The 16,982-nt window shown below is 48.5% G+C and overlaps 1 protein-coding gene across 3 annotated transcripts in view; it reads right to left on the reverse strand.

Moving 5' to 3' along the window:
• The window catches only part of sgpl1 (sphingosine-1-phosphate lyase 1), a 77,827-nt gene extending 65,817 nt beyond the window's left edge, over nt 1-12,010 (reverse strand). For 2 of the 3 annotated variants that reach the window (XM_085970686.1, XM_085970684.1), the window contains exon 1: nt 11,846-12,000. In XM_085970686.1, coding sequence (XP_085826812.1) covers nt 11,846-11,857 — 12 coding nt within the window. In that variant the 5' untranslated portion in view covers nt 11,858-12,000. Of the gene's footprint in view, nt 1-11,845 lie in introns of all 3 variants that reach the window. The other variant, XM_085970685.1, reaches the window with a different exon arrangement.
• Between the last annotated feature and the right edge of the window lie 4,972 nt (nt 12,011-16,982).

Raw genomic sequence — 16,982 nt, forward strand, 5'->3', positions numbered from 1 at the left:
CCCTTTCAGGCAGAGCGTTCAAGATCATAACTCGCTGCGTAAAAAAAATTCTCATCTCTCCTCTGGTTCTTTTGTCAATGACCTTAAATCTGTGTCCTCTGGTCACCGACCCTCTTGCCAGTGGAAACAGTTTCTCCTTATTTACTTTATCAAAACCCGCATCATTTTGAACACTTCATATTCTATTTTTTTTTTTTTTTTTAAAGACCATTCTGTAGTTAAAAAAACAAAGTAAAATTGAAAGACTGAAAGGGACGAAGATGTGTCTGTGGAGAAGTCGTGTGCAGTCTGCTACTTGGCCTGGTCACGCAATGCTTACATTTGGATTCCATTCATCACCCGAACTGGATGAAGACTCACTTCCCTTTTTATGCCTTGCTAACCCGGATAGATTTGGCAGGACTGGGGACATCTGGAGGGGGACTGGGACTGAAAGTGGGTAAAGGGATATGGAGTGTAACTGCCTATGGAGTATTGCAGCCAGAAACAGCTGCAAATGGGGTAAAATCCTTGCCATAGGTTGGCAGCTGGAAAAGGGAGACATTTGGAAGGAGTTAAGTTGATCTCAGCTGTGGCTCAGTGGGTAGCCCCCTCACCTCTGAGTCAGAAGGTTGTGGGTTCGAGTCCCACCACAGAGAATTAGCACAAAAAAATCTAGGCCGCCACTCCCAGTGCCAGTACTGAGGGAGTGCTGCACTGTCGGAAATGCTCTCAGTTAAGATGTTAAACCGAGGCCCCGTCTGCTCTCAAGTGGACGTAAAAGATCCCATGGCACTATTTTGAAGAGGAGCAGGGGAGTTCTCCCCGGTGTCCTGGGGCCAATATTTATCCCTCAATCAACATAACTAAAACAGATTCTGGTCATTATCACATTGCTGTTTGTGGGAGCTTGCTGTGCGCAAATTGGCTGCCGTGTTTCCTACATTGCAACAGTGACTACACTCCAATGGTACCTAATTGGCTGTAAAGCGCTTTGAGACGTCCTGAGATTGTGAACAGCGCTGTATAAATGCAAGTCTTTTTCTTTTTAACGGACTATTCTTCCGCGATGACATCACATGCAACCTCAGGTGTTGGGCGTGAGTTTGTGTCACATCTAATCTTTAACAAAACTGCAAGCATTTTGCGATTGTGCGTTCTGAACTTATACAGGCACAGGACTGGATTAGATATCCCTACAATTTTCTAAACTCAAGCGAATACAACGCAGGTTTATGCAATCTATCCTCGTAGTTTACCTTTTTAAGTCACCCAAAGCAGAGTCAAAAGTCCAGTGGAGTGTGAATCCAGAAGATCAAAGTCATGCAATTCATTTCAACAAAAAGACTTGCATTTATATACCTAACCTCAGGACGTCCCAAAGCTCTTCACAGCCAATGAAGTATTTTTGAAGTGTGGTCACTGTTGTAATGTGGGAAACACGGCAGCCAATTTGCGCACAGCAAGGTCCCACAAACAGCACTGTGATAATGACCAGATTATCTGTTTGATTGAGGGATAAATATTGGCCAGGACACCTGGGAGAACTCCCCTGCTCTTCTTCAAAATGGTGCCATGCAATCTTTTACATCCACCTGAGAGATAGCAGACGGGGCCTCGGTTTAACGTCGCATCCGAAAGACGGCACCTCCGACAGTGCAGCACTCCCTCAGCACTGCACTGGAGTGTCAGCCTAGATTTTTGTGCTCAAGTCTCTGGAGTGGGATTTGAACCCACAGCCTTCTGACTCAGAGGCCAGAGGCGAGAGCCCGACTCACTGAGACACGTCAGATTTCAAAGTAGAAATGGAAGATTTTAAATACATAGAACCAGGATCTGGGCACAAAACGAGGTGGCCAGCAATGGTCCCATCTCTTGCACCACAGCTCGCACCCGACAGGTACAAAACAACAGAGCAAGCCAGTCACTTAATGCTAGGTCCTTCTGACCTGGAGCCTGAAAGTTACAAGCACCGTCGAATTTCCACACCAAGCAATTGCACTCTGACTGACCAGACGCTGTTTCTAACCCAACAATTGGACTTGGCGGCCATAATCGGACACCTGGCCATCTTAGCAGCAGAACACTACACTGCACATCATACTCCATAGGAACAGGAGGAGGCCATTTCGCCCCTGTTCCTCCATTCAATGAGGCCACGGCTGATCTGTGACCTAACTACACTGCATCTACCCGCCTTTGCCCCATATCCCTCAATATCATTGGTTAACAAACATCTATCAATCTCAGATTTAAAATTAACAACTGATCTAGCATCAATTGCCATTTGCGGAACAGAGTTCCAAACTTCTACCAACCTGTGTGTGTAGAAGTGTTTCCTAATTTCACTCCTGAAAAGATCTGGCTCTCATTTTTAGACTGTGCCCCCTAGTCCTAGACTCCCCAACCAGCGGAAATAGTTTTTTAAAAAATATATAAATGTCCTTATTTACAATTCAATGGTTCTTTCTATGGAACTTTTGTATCAATAGATTAACTCTAGCAAATAAACTGTTAATGCATTGAACTCTGAATCATTATCAGAATTGTTCGGCAGCTTTACGCAGAAGGAGACACTTACACAGTTCTGGAAAAACATTTTCCACTTACTTCGTCCACTCAACCTCTCTGCACAACTGTGGCAGTTTCCCTTCCCCTCCCAAAACAGGGAGACTTTATGGTGCCAGCCTTGAATCAGTAGCTGAGTGAACACCGGCAACAGATCTGGTGCCAATTCCCGATCCGATAACCGGGGGGGGTGGGGGGGTTACCAACAGTCAAAGAACACCCACCCCGCTTCATCACCAAGAGGGTCACTCTAGTCATGGTGCGCTACAGCCAAGCTCGCACCAGCTGCAGTATAACTGTAGCCCCATAGCCAAGGCCACATTTTCCAAACTGCCGAAACTTGGAATGGAATTAATTTCATCGACGAGGAAACACTGCCACCCATTCTTCACATGCCCGCACCCGCTTTCCTGGCATTAAAACTGCGTGGCCGGGGCTGGAACGTGTTAAGACACGCACGTGCGGGGAACCCTCCTGTCGCTGCGATCAACTTAAGGTCCACCACGCATCGTAACAAGCGTCCGCTAACTTTGCATTACAGGTGGGAGAAAGTCCTCTCACACTGGCAGCTGCAGCTTGAACAGGGAAGCCATATAATCATTTGCCAGCATGACAACCACACCACCAATCCTGTACCTCCCCGATTGGAAGTGGCATTTCCCATGCATTGCACCTTGCTGTACTCGTGCAAGGGGCTGATAAAACAGTAATGCTCAGGAGGGAAGAGAGACTTGCATTTCTGTAGCGCCTTTCACAACCTCAGGACGTCCCAAAGCGCTTCACAGCCATTGAAGTACTTTTTGAAGTGTAGTCACTGTTGTAATATAGGAAATGTGGCAGCCAATTTGCGCACAGCAAGCTCCCACAAACAGCAATGAGATCATGACCAGATCATGTTTAGTGATGTTGATTGAGGGATAAATATTGACCCCAGGACACCGGGGAGAACTCCCCTGCTCTTCTTCAAAATAGTGCCCTGGGATCTTTTACATCAACCCGAGAACGCAGACGGCGCCTCGATTCAATGTCTCATCCGATAGACCGCACCTCCGACAGTGCAGCGCTCCCTCAGTACTTCACTGGGAGTGACAGCCTAGATTTTGTGTTCACGCCTCTAACTCAACCTTCTAACTCAGAGGCGAGGGTGCTGCCCACTGAGCCACAGCTGACATCTGAACTAAAATGAACTAGAAAGGGAGAACAAAAAAAGTCATGAGAGGTTTTGATAGAGTAAATAAGGAGAAACTGTTTCCAGTGGCAGGAGGGTCGGTGACCAGAGGACACAGATTGAAGATAATCGGCAAAAGAACCAGAGACAACATGAGAATTTTTTTGCGCATCAAGTTGTTATGAGGTGGAACGCGCTGCCTGAAAGGGTGGTGGAAGCAGATTCAATAATAACTTTCAAAAGAGAATTAGATATACGGAAGCGAGGAGGCCACACAGCCAAGTTTTAGAGTCACAATGGGACCGGAGTCCGAGAGTTATACTGTCACTCTTGCAACATGCTTAACAGCGACCAGCCAAGCACAAAGCACTTTTCTCATTTAACCCATGATTTTTCTTTTAATTATTTTTGGGATGTGGGCGTCGCTGGCAAGGCAGCATTTATTGCCCATCCCTAATTGCCCCTTGAGAAGGTGGTGGAGAGCCGCCTTCTTAAACCGCTGCAGTCCGTGTGGTGAAGGTGCTCCCACAGTGCTTAGGGAGGGAGTTCCAGGATTTTGACCCAGCGACGATGAAGGATCGGCCGATATACTTCCAAGTCAGGATGGTGTGTGACTTGGAGGGGAACTTGGAGGTGGTGGTGTTCCCATGCGCCCGCTGCCCTTCTAGGTGGTGGAGGTCACGGGTTTGGGAGGTGCCATCAAAGAAGCCTTGACGAGTTGCTGCAGTGATTTTTGTAGATGGTGCACACTGCAGCCACGGTACGCCGGTGGTGGAGGGAGTGAACGTTTAGTGACTGGCCACTACACTTTCGTATTAATCAAAGATAAAAATTGCAAGTACCCAGATTCCTTACTTTTGACAGTGTGACCCAACAGCCTCCCAAAACGCACCCTCCAGTAAAGAATTGTCATTTCAGGAAAATACAATGGAACAATTTCATACAGTCATACTGCACAGGAGGCGGCCATTCGGCCCATTGTGCCGGCTCTTTGAAAGAGCTCTCCAATTAGTCCCCCTCCCCTGTTCCTTCTCTATAGCCCTGCAATGGTCAAGAGAAAAAGGGGAGGAAATTGAGGAAGAAAATAAACGCTTTCTTGCAATTAACTGAGCAAGGTATCTTGAAATCCAGCTGCTTATCACATCGCCAGATCTGGGCCAGACGGTTATTTTGAACACTGCTGCAAGTATTGCTCAAGCAGGCAATGGAAAGTGAACTCTAATCTAGTAAAACTTGCCGAGGTGCAAAGCATCTTTCAGCAACACCGTGTCCGTATCACAGGCACTTAAAAATTCAGCAAGATAACATACCAACGACTTGCATTTATATAGCGCCTTTAATGTAGGTAAACGTCCCAAGGCGCTTCACAGGAGTGTTCTCAAACAAACATCGCCAATGGTGAAGCAATGAAAATGGGGGGTGGGCGAGAGGCCAGAATTGGAGCAGCGCAGATATCTCGGGGAGATTGTAGGGCTGCAGGAGGTTACAGAGATAGGGAGGGGGCGAGGGCCATGGAGGGATTTGAAAACAAGGATGAGAATTTTAAAATCGAGGCATTGCCGAACCGGGAGCCAATGTAGGAGTGAACAAGACTTCGAGCATGGGAGTGAACAAGACTTTTTTTTTTTTTAATTCACTTATGGGATGTGGGAGTTGCTGGCAAGCCCAGCATTTATTGCCCATCCCTAATCGTCATTCAAAAGGTGGTGGAGAGCTGCCTTCTTGAACCGCTGCAGTCCGTGTGGTGAAGGTGCTCCCACAGTGCTGTTAGGGAGGGAGTTCCAGGATTTTGACCCAGCGACGATGAAGGATCGGCCGATATACTTCCAAGTCAGGATGGTGTGTGACTTGGAGGGGAACTTGGAGATGGTGGTGTTCCCGTGTGCCTGCTGCCCTTGTCCTTCTAGGTGGTGGAGGTCGCAGATTCGGGAGGTGCTGCCAAAGAAGCCTTGGCGAGTTGCTGCAGTGCATCTTGTAGATGGTACACACTGCAGCCACGGTGCGCCGGTGGTGGAGGGAGTGAATGTTTAAGGTGGTGGATGGGGCACCAATCAAGCGGGCTGCTTTGTCCTGGATGGTGTCGAGCTTCTTGAGTGTTGTTGGAGCTGCACTCATCCAGGCAAGTGGAGAGTATTCCATCACACTCCTGACTTGTGCCTTGTGGATGGTGGAAAGGCTTTGGGGAGTTGGTACGAGTTGGGATACGGGCAGTGTTTTGGACGAGCTGAAGTTTATGGAGGGTGGAAGGTGGGCGGCCGGGCCAGGAGAGCACTGAAGGTAACAAAGGTTTGTTGTGGATACACAGTGTCACTTAGAGCTGCGCGCTCCTACATACTTTACCTGTAGTCGTCCTTATCCAGTGTAAGAAGCAGGAACAAAGAGCAGTGTGGCGAACACCCTCGTATACCTGGATTTTCAACATGGCAGACGAACAGAAGAATGGCATTGAATTGTACAAGTTTCCCGAGATCTAGGAAGCAGGGATTCAAGCTAGCTCGTCCGGGAACAGTTACCAGTGTGCAAGGTGGATTCACCAAGAGCGGAGATTCCCGGAGGGACGGATCACACCTCTACAGAGGAATGTCGTCGCCCCAAGGCCACAGAATCCGACAGCAGGGTCCCAGGGAAAGGGAGCAACCAGCGAGAGATGCCAAAGCTCAGCAGAATGACCGAGACACAGTGTGACCGCGAGGGAGGGGTGGGGAGAGGAAGGGATGACCCTTTTTCACCCAGTAGGGTGGTAGGGGTCTGGAGCTCACTGCCTGAAAGGGTGGGAGAGGCAGAGACCCTCATCGCATTTAAAAAGTACTTGGATCTGCACTTGAAGTGCCGTAACCTTCAGGGCTACGGACCAAGAGCTGGAAAGTGGGATTAGGCTGGAGAGCTCTTTGTCGGCCGGCACAGACATGATGGGCCGAATGGCCTCCTTCTGTGCTGTAAACTTCTAAGATTCTATGAGCATGTACTAAAACCCTTGAGCTTTTGACTGCAAAGGATACCAAATAGTTACAATTATTTTGTTAAGAAAACACATCTTGTTAAAAATAACCTCAAGTGCCTAACTGCCTGTTTGAAACAATATAGCAGCGAAGTTGAAATACAACCAACTCTTTGAAAAGACTCATTGCCACATACATATTCTAGGAAATGAAAAAGCATTCTATTCCCAGTGTCAATCAGTGTTGGCCCAGAGTGCTTAATGACACGCAAAGCAGGAAATGCGATTTAGGGGTTAAGACCAACAGTTCTGGACTGGGGTAAACCAACAGCAATTAGCGGCTCACACAAGACTGGCATCTTGTGTCGCAGTAACTGAAAGCAGGCACAATCTGGCATTGGTCTACGCAATACTTCCTGGATACAGTCGAACAGTATTTTCCCTCCGCACCTTCAACGCGGTGCTGTGTTATTGAACGAGAACTCGTTCCAGAATAGAAATATCTTCTCCAAGCAATGCAGGTCAGCCGCGGCTCAGTGGGCAGCGCCCTCGCCTCAGAGTCAGAAGGTTGTGGGTTCAAGTCCCACGCCAAAGACTTGAGCACAAAAATCTAGGCTGACACACCCAGTGCCAGTACTGAGGAAGTGCTGCACTGTCGGAGGTGCCGTCTTTCAGACGAGAGTTAAACCGAGGCCCCGTCTGCTCTCTCAGGTGGATGTAAAAGATCCCACGGCACTATTTCGAAGAAGAGCAGGGAGGAGTTCGCCCCGGTGTCCTGGGGCCAATATTTATCCCTCAACCAACATCACTAAAACAGATTATCTGGTCATTATCACATTGCTGTTTGTGGGAGCTTGCTGTGTGTAAATTGGTTGACGCGTTTCCTACATTATAAGTGACTACACTTCAAAAAGTGCTTCATTGGCTATAAAACGCATTGGGATGGTCGTGAAAGGCGCTGGAGAAATGCAAGTCTTTCTTTCAGGGCTCGCCTTTGTTTCCTATGGATCATCATCAACAACAACTTGTATTTATATAGCACCTTTAACGTAGTAAAACGTCCCAAGGTGCTTCACAGGAGTGTTAGAAAACAAAAAATTTGACGCCGAGCCACATGAGGAGAAATTGGGGCAGATGACCAAAAGCTTGGTCAAAGAGGTCGGTTTTAAGGCGAATCTTAAAAAGGAGGAAAGCGGTGTATCGAGGCGGAGCAGTTTAGGCAGGGAACTCCAGAGCCTAGGGCCCAGGCAACAGAAGGCACGGCCACGGGTATTCAACCAAGGCAACATGATGGCAGGGCATCCGAGATTCCCCAACGCAGAGTTCCCCATTTCAGCTGAGCTGCTGTTGTGACTAAGCGGCAGACTGGGCTTGGATTCCCTCGAGTAAAGAGCTGGGGGTGAGCTAATTGAGGTGTTTTAAGACGATCAAGGGACTTTGACAGCTTCTCTCTATCTACGGTAGCATAGTGGTAATGTCACTGGGCTAGTAATCCAGAGGCGCAAGTTCAAATCCCACCACGGCAGCTGGGGAATTTAAATTCAGTTAATTAAATAAATCTGGAATAGAAACATAGAAGATAGGAGCAGGAGTAGGCCATTCGGCCCCTCGAGCCTGCTCCGCCATTCAATGAGATCATGGCTGATCATCCAAATTCAGTACCCTGTCCCTGCTTTCTCTCCATATCCCTTGATCCCTTTAGCCTTAAGAAATATATCCAACTCCTTCTTGAATATATTTAATGAATTGGCCTCCACTGCCTTCTGTGGTAGAGAATTCCACAGGTTCACCACTCTCTGGGTGAAGAAATTCCTCCTCATCTCTGTCCTAAATGGCTTACCCCTTATCCTTAGACTGTGACCCCTGGTTCTGGACTCCCCCGCCATCGGGAACATCCTTCCTGCATCTAGTCTGTCTAGTCCTGTCAGAATTTTATAAGTTTCAATGAGATCCCCTCTCATTCTTCTAAACTCCAGCGAGTATAAGCCCAATCGACCCAATCTCTCCTCATACGTCATTCCTGCCATCCCAGGTATCAGCCTGGTGAATCTTCGCTGCAATTCCTCCATGGCAAGAACATCCTTCCTCAGAATAAAAAGCTAGTGTCAGTCAGGGTGACCATGAAACTACTGGATTGTTGTAAAAACCCCATCTGGTTCACTGATGTCCTTTAGGGAAGGAAATCTGCTGCCCTTACCCGGTCTGGCCAATATGTGACTCCAGACCCACAGCAATGTGGTTGATTCGTAACTGCCCTCTGAAATGGCCTAGCGAGCCACTCGGTCGTCAAGGCGGCGGCTCATCACCACCTTCTCGAGGGCAATTAGGGACGGGCAATAAATGCTGGCCTTGCCAGCGACGCCCACATCCCGTGAATGAATTTTAAAAAATCCTATTCCCTCTGGTGGGAGAGTTCAGAACAAGGGGCCAGAACCATAAATTTAGAGCCAGGCCGTTCAGGGGTGATGTCAGGAAGCACTTCTTCACACAAAGGGTCGTGGAAATCTGGAACTCTCTTTCCCGCCCGCCAAAAAAAAACTGCCGAGGCTGGGGGGTCAAATGAAAATTTCAAAACTGAGATTGATAGATTTTTGTTATGTAAGGGTATTAAGGGATACAGAAGCAAGGCGGGTCTCGACCTCGCTCCCCTCCTTAAAACACCTCTGACCAAGCTTTTAGTCACCTGTCCTAAATCTCATGTGGCTCAGTGTCAAATGTTGTTAGATATCGTTTCTGTGAAGCACCTTGGAACTTTTTTACTACGTTATTAGGTGCTACATAAATGCAAGTTGTTGTTGTAAATGGTGTTAAGACACAGATTCAGCCATGATCTAATTGAATGGCAGTACAGGCTCGAAGGGCTGAATGGCCTGCTCCCTGCTCCTATGTTCAAGGCCAGCTGCACCTCCATAAGATGAGTTATAAAACAGCGAGAGTCACGTGCTGACTGTTCTTGTGCATTTGATAAGAACTGGCTCGCCTCCAAACTCGCAGCTCGGTTACACACCAGATTTACATTTCCCAGGAAGATTTGCACAGCAGAGAGTAGGAAAGAAACTCAATACCGGACTCATTGTCTGCAGACAAACATCTTGTGTTCAAAACACTCCGTTTAATAAAATTGTGCCCACGAATGTAGATTTCCCACTGCCCCGTTTCTCTGTGTATTCAGTGCTGCGATCAGATGACACATCCCACAAGAATCACAGGGAATGAAGTCACCAACGCAAACTGCATTCCACAAAGAAAGAACTTGTATTTATATAGCACCTTACCATGTGCTGGAGATGTCCCAAAGCACTTCACAACCAATGAACTACTTTTGAAATGCAGTCACTATTGTTTTGTAAGCAAAAACAGCCACTCTGCATACAGAAAGGTACCACAAGCAGCAAATGAGATCAATAATCAGCTAATTTGTTGTTAGATGATGTTGGTCGATGGCAAATGACCTGCTCTTCTTCAAATAGCACCATTGGGTCTCGCATCTCATCCGAAAGAAGGTTTCTCCAAACATGCAGCACTCCTTCAGTACTCCAGCCCAGATTACATGCTGAAGTGGGGCTTGATCCCACCTTCGGACTCAGAGGCGAGAAGGCTACTAACAGAGCAAAGCTGTCAGCTCTTCACGGTGTGTTCTGCTGGTTAAGAAGCTACTTAAGCAACTAGATCCAACCACCTCCCAGTGGCTCCCAGCGCCAGGGAAACAAACATCACAAATATGAACAGAACATACACTTGCTGTTGTGTCACTGCTGAAAGACCCGTGAGCTGCTCGTGGGACCATGCTGTGTAAAAACTGGCTACCCTGGCCTGCCTACATGTATGTCACTGAAACACCCAGGTATTGCCAGCTCACCACAGCAAAGCAATTAGAATAGTAATGACATCACCAATGGAAGGTTCGCTATTGTTTAGGGTGGCCATATATTCTAAACCCAATCCGGGGGGAGACGGGGGGTGGGAGCACAGCAAGGTAGCCAGGACGGGAAATGTAGGTTGTGCAGGGTAGCGAGGCAAAATATTTTAGCAGCACACACACTACAAATGGAAAATAAATATGCATATAATTACTGCGGATGTGACGTCACACTATTGAAGCGCATTCAGACACCGTTTATAAATAATATACAATAACACTGTTCAGTCCATTGACCTGAAACTGTGATTCTCTCTAACAGTATGAGATGCATATATGCCAACGGCTATGGCTCTAGTCTATTTGGAGACGAGTTGCATGAACCTGGAACTCTTCCCAGGATATTGTTTGCCCAGGGACACAAAACCTCATCCCGAGGACTATCCCCAGAAAACGGGGACGTGTCGTCACCCTAGAATTGTTAAATCACCAACGTAACATTCGCTATTGTTATGAAGTAACATGCATTTATACATTGCCTTTCATGACCAAAGGTCATCCCAAAGCATTTTACAGCCAATGAAACATGGCAGTCAATTTGCACACAACAAGCTACCACAAACAGCAATGTGATAATGACCAGCTAATCTGTTTTTAGTGATATTGACTGAAGAATAAATATTAGCCAGGACACCGGGGACAGGAGACAGGGCCTCGGAGGAACATCTCATCCAAAAGACAGCTCCCTCAGTGCTGCCCCTCAGACAGTGCAGCGCTCCCTCAGCGCTGCCCCTCCGACAGTGCGGCGCTCCCTCAGCGCTGCCCCTCCGACAGTGCGGCGCTCCCTCAGCGCTGCCCCTCCGACAGTGCGGCGCTCCCTCAGCGCTGCCCCTCCGACAGTGCGGCGCTCCCTCAGCGCTGCCCCTCCGACAGTGCGGCGCTCCCTCAGCGCTGCCCCTCCGACAGTGCGGTGCTCCCTCAGCGCTGCCCCTCCGACAGTGCGGCGCTCCCTCAGTACTGCCCCTCCGACAGTGCAGCACTCCCTCAGTACTGCCCCTCCGACAGTGCAGCGCTCCCTCAGCACTGTCACTGGGAGTGCCAGCCTGGATTTTGTGCTGGATTGTCTGGGCTGAGATTCGAACCCCGACCTTCAGACTCGGGGCCGGGTGCGCCGCGCACTGAGCCACGACGGGACATGACGTCAGCACTGGTGAGGCGCGCTATTGTGTGCCCCGCGGTGGAGCGCTCGCCGCCATTGCCGGGACAGCGCTCTCGCTCTGTGTGTGTGTGAGAAACTCCCCGCCCGACCCGCTCCCCAGAGCCGCTCGCTTACCCGCACCTCCATGTCTCCAGCTGGCTCGCTCCGCAAGTTCTTCTCTCTCCGTCTCTCCGCCACCGCCGTCCCTCACACACACACACACACACTGACTGACTGATTCAGATTGACATGAAGCGGCCGGGCTCCCGGAGCCCCTCCCCCCGCCCCCGGGGAGCGGCCTCCCAGCGCAGCGACACCCGGCGGGCCTCCCAGCGCAGCGACAACCACCGGGCCGGAGGAGCAGCGACACCTGGCGGGTCTCCCAGCGCAGCGACACTCACCGGGCTGGAGGAGCAGCGACACCCGGCGGTCCTCCAGGCGCAGCGACACCCGGCGGACCGGAGGAGCAGCGACACCCACCGGGTCCGCAGCGCCGCCCTGAGGCCAGGCAGCTTCACTGCCAGCAGGGAGCCGATCCAGCTCAATGTCGGCTTGGCTCAGCTGGCAGTACAGCTCCCCTCAATCAGAGCAGGACTGGAGCACACGATCCAACAACTGAGGCAGTTCTGACATTGTTGAAGATTGGCATCCTTCGGATATTAAAGAAAGACTTGCATTTATACAGCGCCTTTCACAATATCAAGATGTCCCAAAGCTCATCGTCCTTGGCCCCGAGTACTGAGCATGGGCTCTCTGGCTTTGGCCTTTCGCTCGAGTGGTGAACAGAGGGAGATATAAAGAGAGATGTTGGTTGAGGGAGGCTGGCCGGGAGACAGGAAGAACTCCCTGTTCTTCTTTGTTTAGTGCCATGGGATAAGGCCGCAGCTAGAGTACTGTGTACAGTTCTGGTCGCCACATTACAGGAAGGATGTGATTGCACTAGAGAGGGTGCAGAGGAGATTTGCGAGGATGTTGCCTGGGCTGGGGAATTTTAGCTATGAGGAAAGATTGTATAGGCTGGGGTTATTTTCTTTGGAACAGAGGAGGCTAAGGAGAGACTTAATTGAGGTGTATAAAATTATGAGGGGCCTAGATAGAGTGGATAGGAAGGACCTGTTTCCCTTAGCAGAGAGGTCAGTAACCAGGGGGCAGAGATTTAAAGTAATTGGTCGGAGGTTTAGAGGGGATTTGAGGAGAATTTTTTTCACCCAGAGGGCGGTGGGGGTCTGGAACTCACTGCCTGAAAGGGTGGAGAGGCAGAGACCCTCATCACATTTAAAAAATACTTGGATCTGCACTTGAAGTGCCCGTAATACACAAGGCTACGGACCAAGAGCTGGAAAGTGGGATTAGGCTGGAGAGCTCTTTGTCGGCCGGCACGGACACGATGGGCCGAATGGCCTCCTTCTGTGCTGTAAATTTCTATGATTCTATGGAACAGGCAGAGAGGGTAGACGGGGCCTTGTCTTTCAGATGAGACGTTAAACCGAGGCCCAGTCTGCCCTTTCAGGTGGACGTAAAAGATCCCGCGGCCACTTTGTGAACAAGAGCAGGGGAGTTCTATCCAGTGTCCTGGTGCCAATATTTATCCCTCAATTAACAGATGATCTGGTCATTATCACATTGCTGTTTGTGGGATCTTGCTGTGCCCAAATTGGCTGCCACATTTCCCACATTACAACAGTGACCACACTTCAAAAAAGTACTTCATTGGCTGTAAAGCGCTTTGGGACGCCTGAGGTTGTGAAAGGCGCTATAGAAATGCAAGCCTTTCTTTTTTCTCTTGCAACGCGCTACATCATAACTTGCCTTCGAAGCAACTCTTGGTCGCTTCAATGAAACATCATGTGGACACTTTAAAGGTTCTCTGCTTCTGTCTAACTGATGGTCTCTTCGCAATGAGCTTACCAGGACATTGCTCGGGGAAGAGCAGCAAGGGGAGCATTTGGCAAATGGGGCTTCAACGTGCTGGCGTTCTGGATAAATATTTCAGCAGCAGCGGGGTGAGATAGAGGCAGAAGTGGGCAACATTCCAGGTGTAGGGATCGATGCTCCGCTCCAGGCAAACAGAAAGCCCAAGTCTCACATTGCCTGGTGCAGCCTGACTGAACAGCCAGCGAGGGTGATGGAGTCAGAAACAGAGGTACAGAGAGCGCCAACTGATAAGCTGCAATTGGCTGCCACGTTTCCTACATTACAACAGTGACTACACTTCCAAAAAGTACTTCATTGGCTGCAAAGCGCTTTGGGACGTCCTGAGGCCTTGGAAGATGCTGCAAAAATGCAAGTCTTTCTTTTTAGAGTTTTTTCTTAATAATTTGGCATCCCCTGCAACCGTTACACAGAGCCAGCACTCACTTTCAGAATGTTAAATAACAGCGGGTCCTGGACACCAAACTAACGCTGCTCAGAGTTCAACACAGTGACGAGCGCTGACTGCAAATTAAACTTTCTAACAGCAGTGTATCATTCTCCCAGTGGAGGCCACTTTTGCACCTTCCATGTGGTGAAAGAGAAAGACTCGACCATTAGAATATTTCGTATTTTTGGTGCAGATTCTATCCATTTTCTTGCCATAATAAAATTCAACAGATCCAATCGAGGTCTTTAAAATTATGAAAGGATTTGATAGGGTCGACGTAGAGAAAATGTTTTCACTTGTGGGGGAGACCAGAACTAGATAGTCACTCATAAATCCAATAGGGAATTCAGGAGAATCTCCTTTACTCAGAGAGTGGTGAGAATGTGGAACTCGCTACCACAGGGTAACTCGCTATCTCATTGAAATTTATAAAATTCTAACAGGACTAGACAGACTAGATGCAGGAAGGATGTTCCCGATGGCGGGGGAGTCCAGAACCAGGGGTCACAGTCTAAGGATAAGGGGTAAGCCACTTAGGACAGAGATGAGGAGGAATTTCTTCACCCAGAGAGTGGTGAACCTGTGGAATTCTCTGCCACACAAGGCAGTTGAGGCCAATTCATTAAATATATTCAAGAAGGAGTTAGATATATTTCTTAAGGCTAAAGGGATCAAGGGATATGGGGAGAAGGCAGGGACAGGATACTGAGTTTGGATGATCAGCCATGATCTCATTGAATGGCGGAGCAGGCTCGAGGGGCCGAATGGCCTACTCCTGCTCCTATCTTCTTATGTTTCTATGGAGTGGTCGAGGCAAATAGTATAGATGTATTTAAGGGGAAGCTCGATAAGTAGGGAGAAAGGAATAGAAGGATACATTAGTAGGGTGAGATGAAGAGGGGTGGGAGGAGGCTCGTGTGGAGCATAAACACCGGCACGGACCAGTTGGGCCGAATGGCCTGTTTCTGTGCTGTAAAATTCTGTGCAATTCTGATGGAAAACGAACTGCAAGATTTGTCCAGCAGGTGGCAGAATGTCATTACTTTGAAAACGAAAAGTTGGCTCTCTGGAAAGTGTTACATAAATCCTTGGGCATCAGTGCTTTTCCATTTCAGCTAAGCACAGCTTCACCTTCCTTAACGATCGCTCTCCCCCTGTTTATATTTCCACCCTGGGCTGTTCTCCATCGGGCGTCAGCGGAGCCAGTGAATCGCCGGCAGCTGATAAACCCCCGCAAAAATGGGCCACCCCTCCTTTTGAAAGAAAGTAACTCGGGCAGTTTGTACATGTGGAACTGCAACAAGGTCACGGGAACTGGGTGTTTGTTTCAAGTCAGTACAAATAATGAACAAAGGGATTTCACATAAACATTGTGCGCTGGTACTCTGATATCATAGAGGGCAGAAGGAGGCCTTTCAGCCCATCGTGCCTGTACTGGCTCTTTGAAAGAGCTCCCCAATCAGTCCCACTCCCCCCTGCTCTTTCCCTCATAAGGCCGGCAAATCTTTCCTATTGCCAACTCCAATTTCATCCCATGTGCATAAAAATGGGGTACTTGTCTTACAAAGTTCCCATTACATACCAGAGGAGAGAATAACTTCTGAGTGTCAACTTTATTATTCCGACCGCCGAGAGGGACACGAGCAGCAATATCCTGGGAACTCCGTCACCTCCAAGTTGCCCTCCAAGTCACTCCTCCTACCGAGTCGGACACTTATCGCTATTCCTTCATCATCACTGGGTCAGTGTCCTGGAATTCCCCAGCTAACACCATCATCGGACTTTACAGTCTTCCGGACTCAATATCGAGTTCAACAATTTCAGATCATAACCTCGGCCCCTATTACATTTTTATATATATTTTTTTATCCACACCTTTGTTTTGTGCCCCTCCCCCCTTTTTTTCTCTCCCACATGGCAGCTGTCTCCCATTCTGCCAGCGCATTTCACACCTAATCTAGAGCCGCCTTTTGTCTCCACTAGTCCGATCACCATCTCGTCTGGTTTTGAATACCTCTTCACTTCTCTTTTGTTCTCTCATCCCCATTTCCCAGCCCCCAAACTGGCCTTTTAATCTGTTTCATTTCCTGTGTTTTTTCAGTCCTGACGAAGGGTTTCGACCCAAAACATTGACTCTATTTCTCTCTCCACGGATGTTGCCTGGCCTGCTGAGTTTTTCCAGCATTTTCTGTTGTTATTTCGGATTTCCAGCATCTGCAGTATTTTGCTATCGAACATCATCGGACCAGATGCAGTAAAATAATTTAGTGGTTTAAAGGCACCAGATTAATCCAGAATCTGCTGCTTCCTTAGTGATACACCAACAATTATATGTGTCAAATGACAGATGCACATAGATGGTCAGAAATCTACAGCCCAACACTGAATGGAACAATCTATAGCCCAATGCTGAATGGAACAATCTACAGCCCAACACCGAATGGAACAATCTACAGCCCAACACCGAATGGAACAATCTACAGCCCAACACTGAATGGAACAATCTACAGCCCAACACTGAATGGAACAATCTACAGCCCAACACCGAATGGAACAATCTACAAACCAACACCGAATGGAACAATCTACAGCCCAACACCGAATGGAACAATCTACAGCCCAACACTGAATGGAACAATCTACAAACCAACACTGAATGGAACAATCTACAGCCCAACACCGAATGGAACAATCTACAGCCCAACACCGAATGGAACAATCTACAGCCCAACACTGAATGGAACAATCTACAAACCAACACTGAATGGAACAATCTACAGCCCAACACTGAATGGAACAATCTACAAACCAACACTGAATGGAACAATCTACAGCCCAACACTGAATGGAACAATCTACAAACCAACACTGAATGGAACAATCTACAACCCAACACCGAATGGAACAATC

Source organism: Somniosus microcephalus, chromosome 29, assembly GCF_052327205.1.
Source record: "Somniosus microcephalus isolate GS21.2 chromosome 29, FLI_Smic_1.0, whole genome shotgun sequence".
Taxonomy (NCBI): Eukaryota; Metazoa; Chordata; class Chondrichthyes; order Squaliformes; family Somniosidae; genus Somniosus; species Somniosus microcephalus.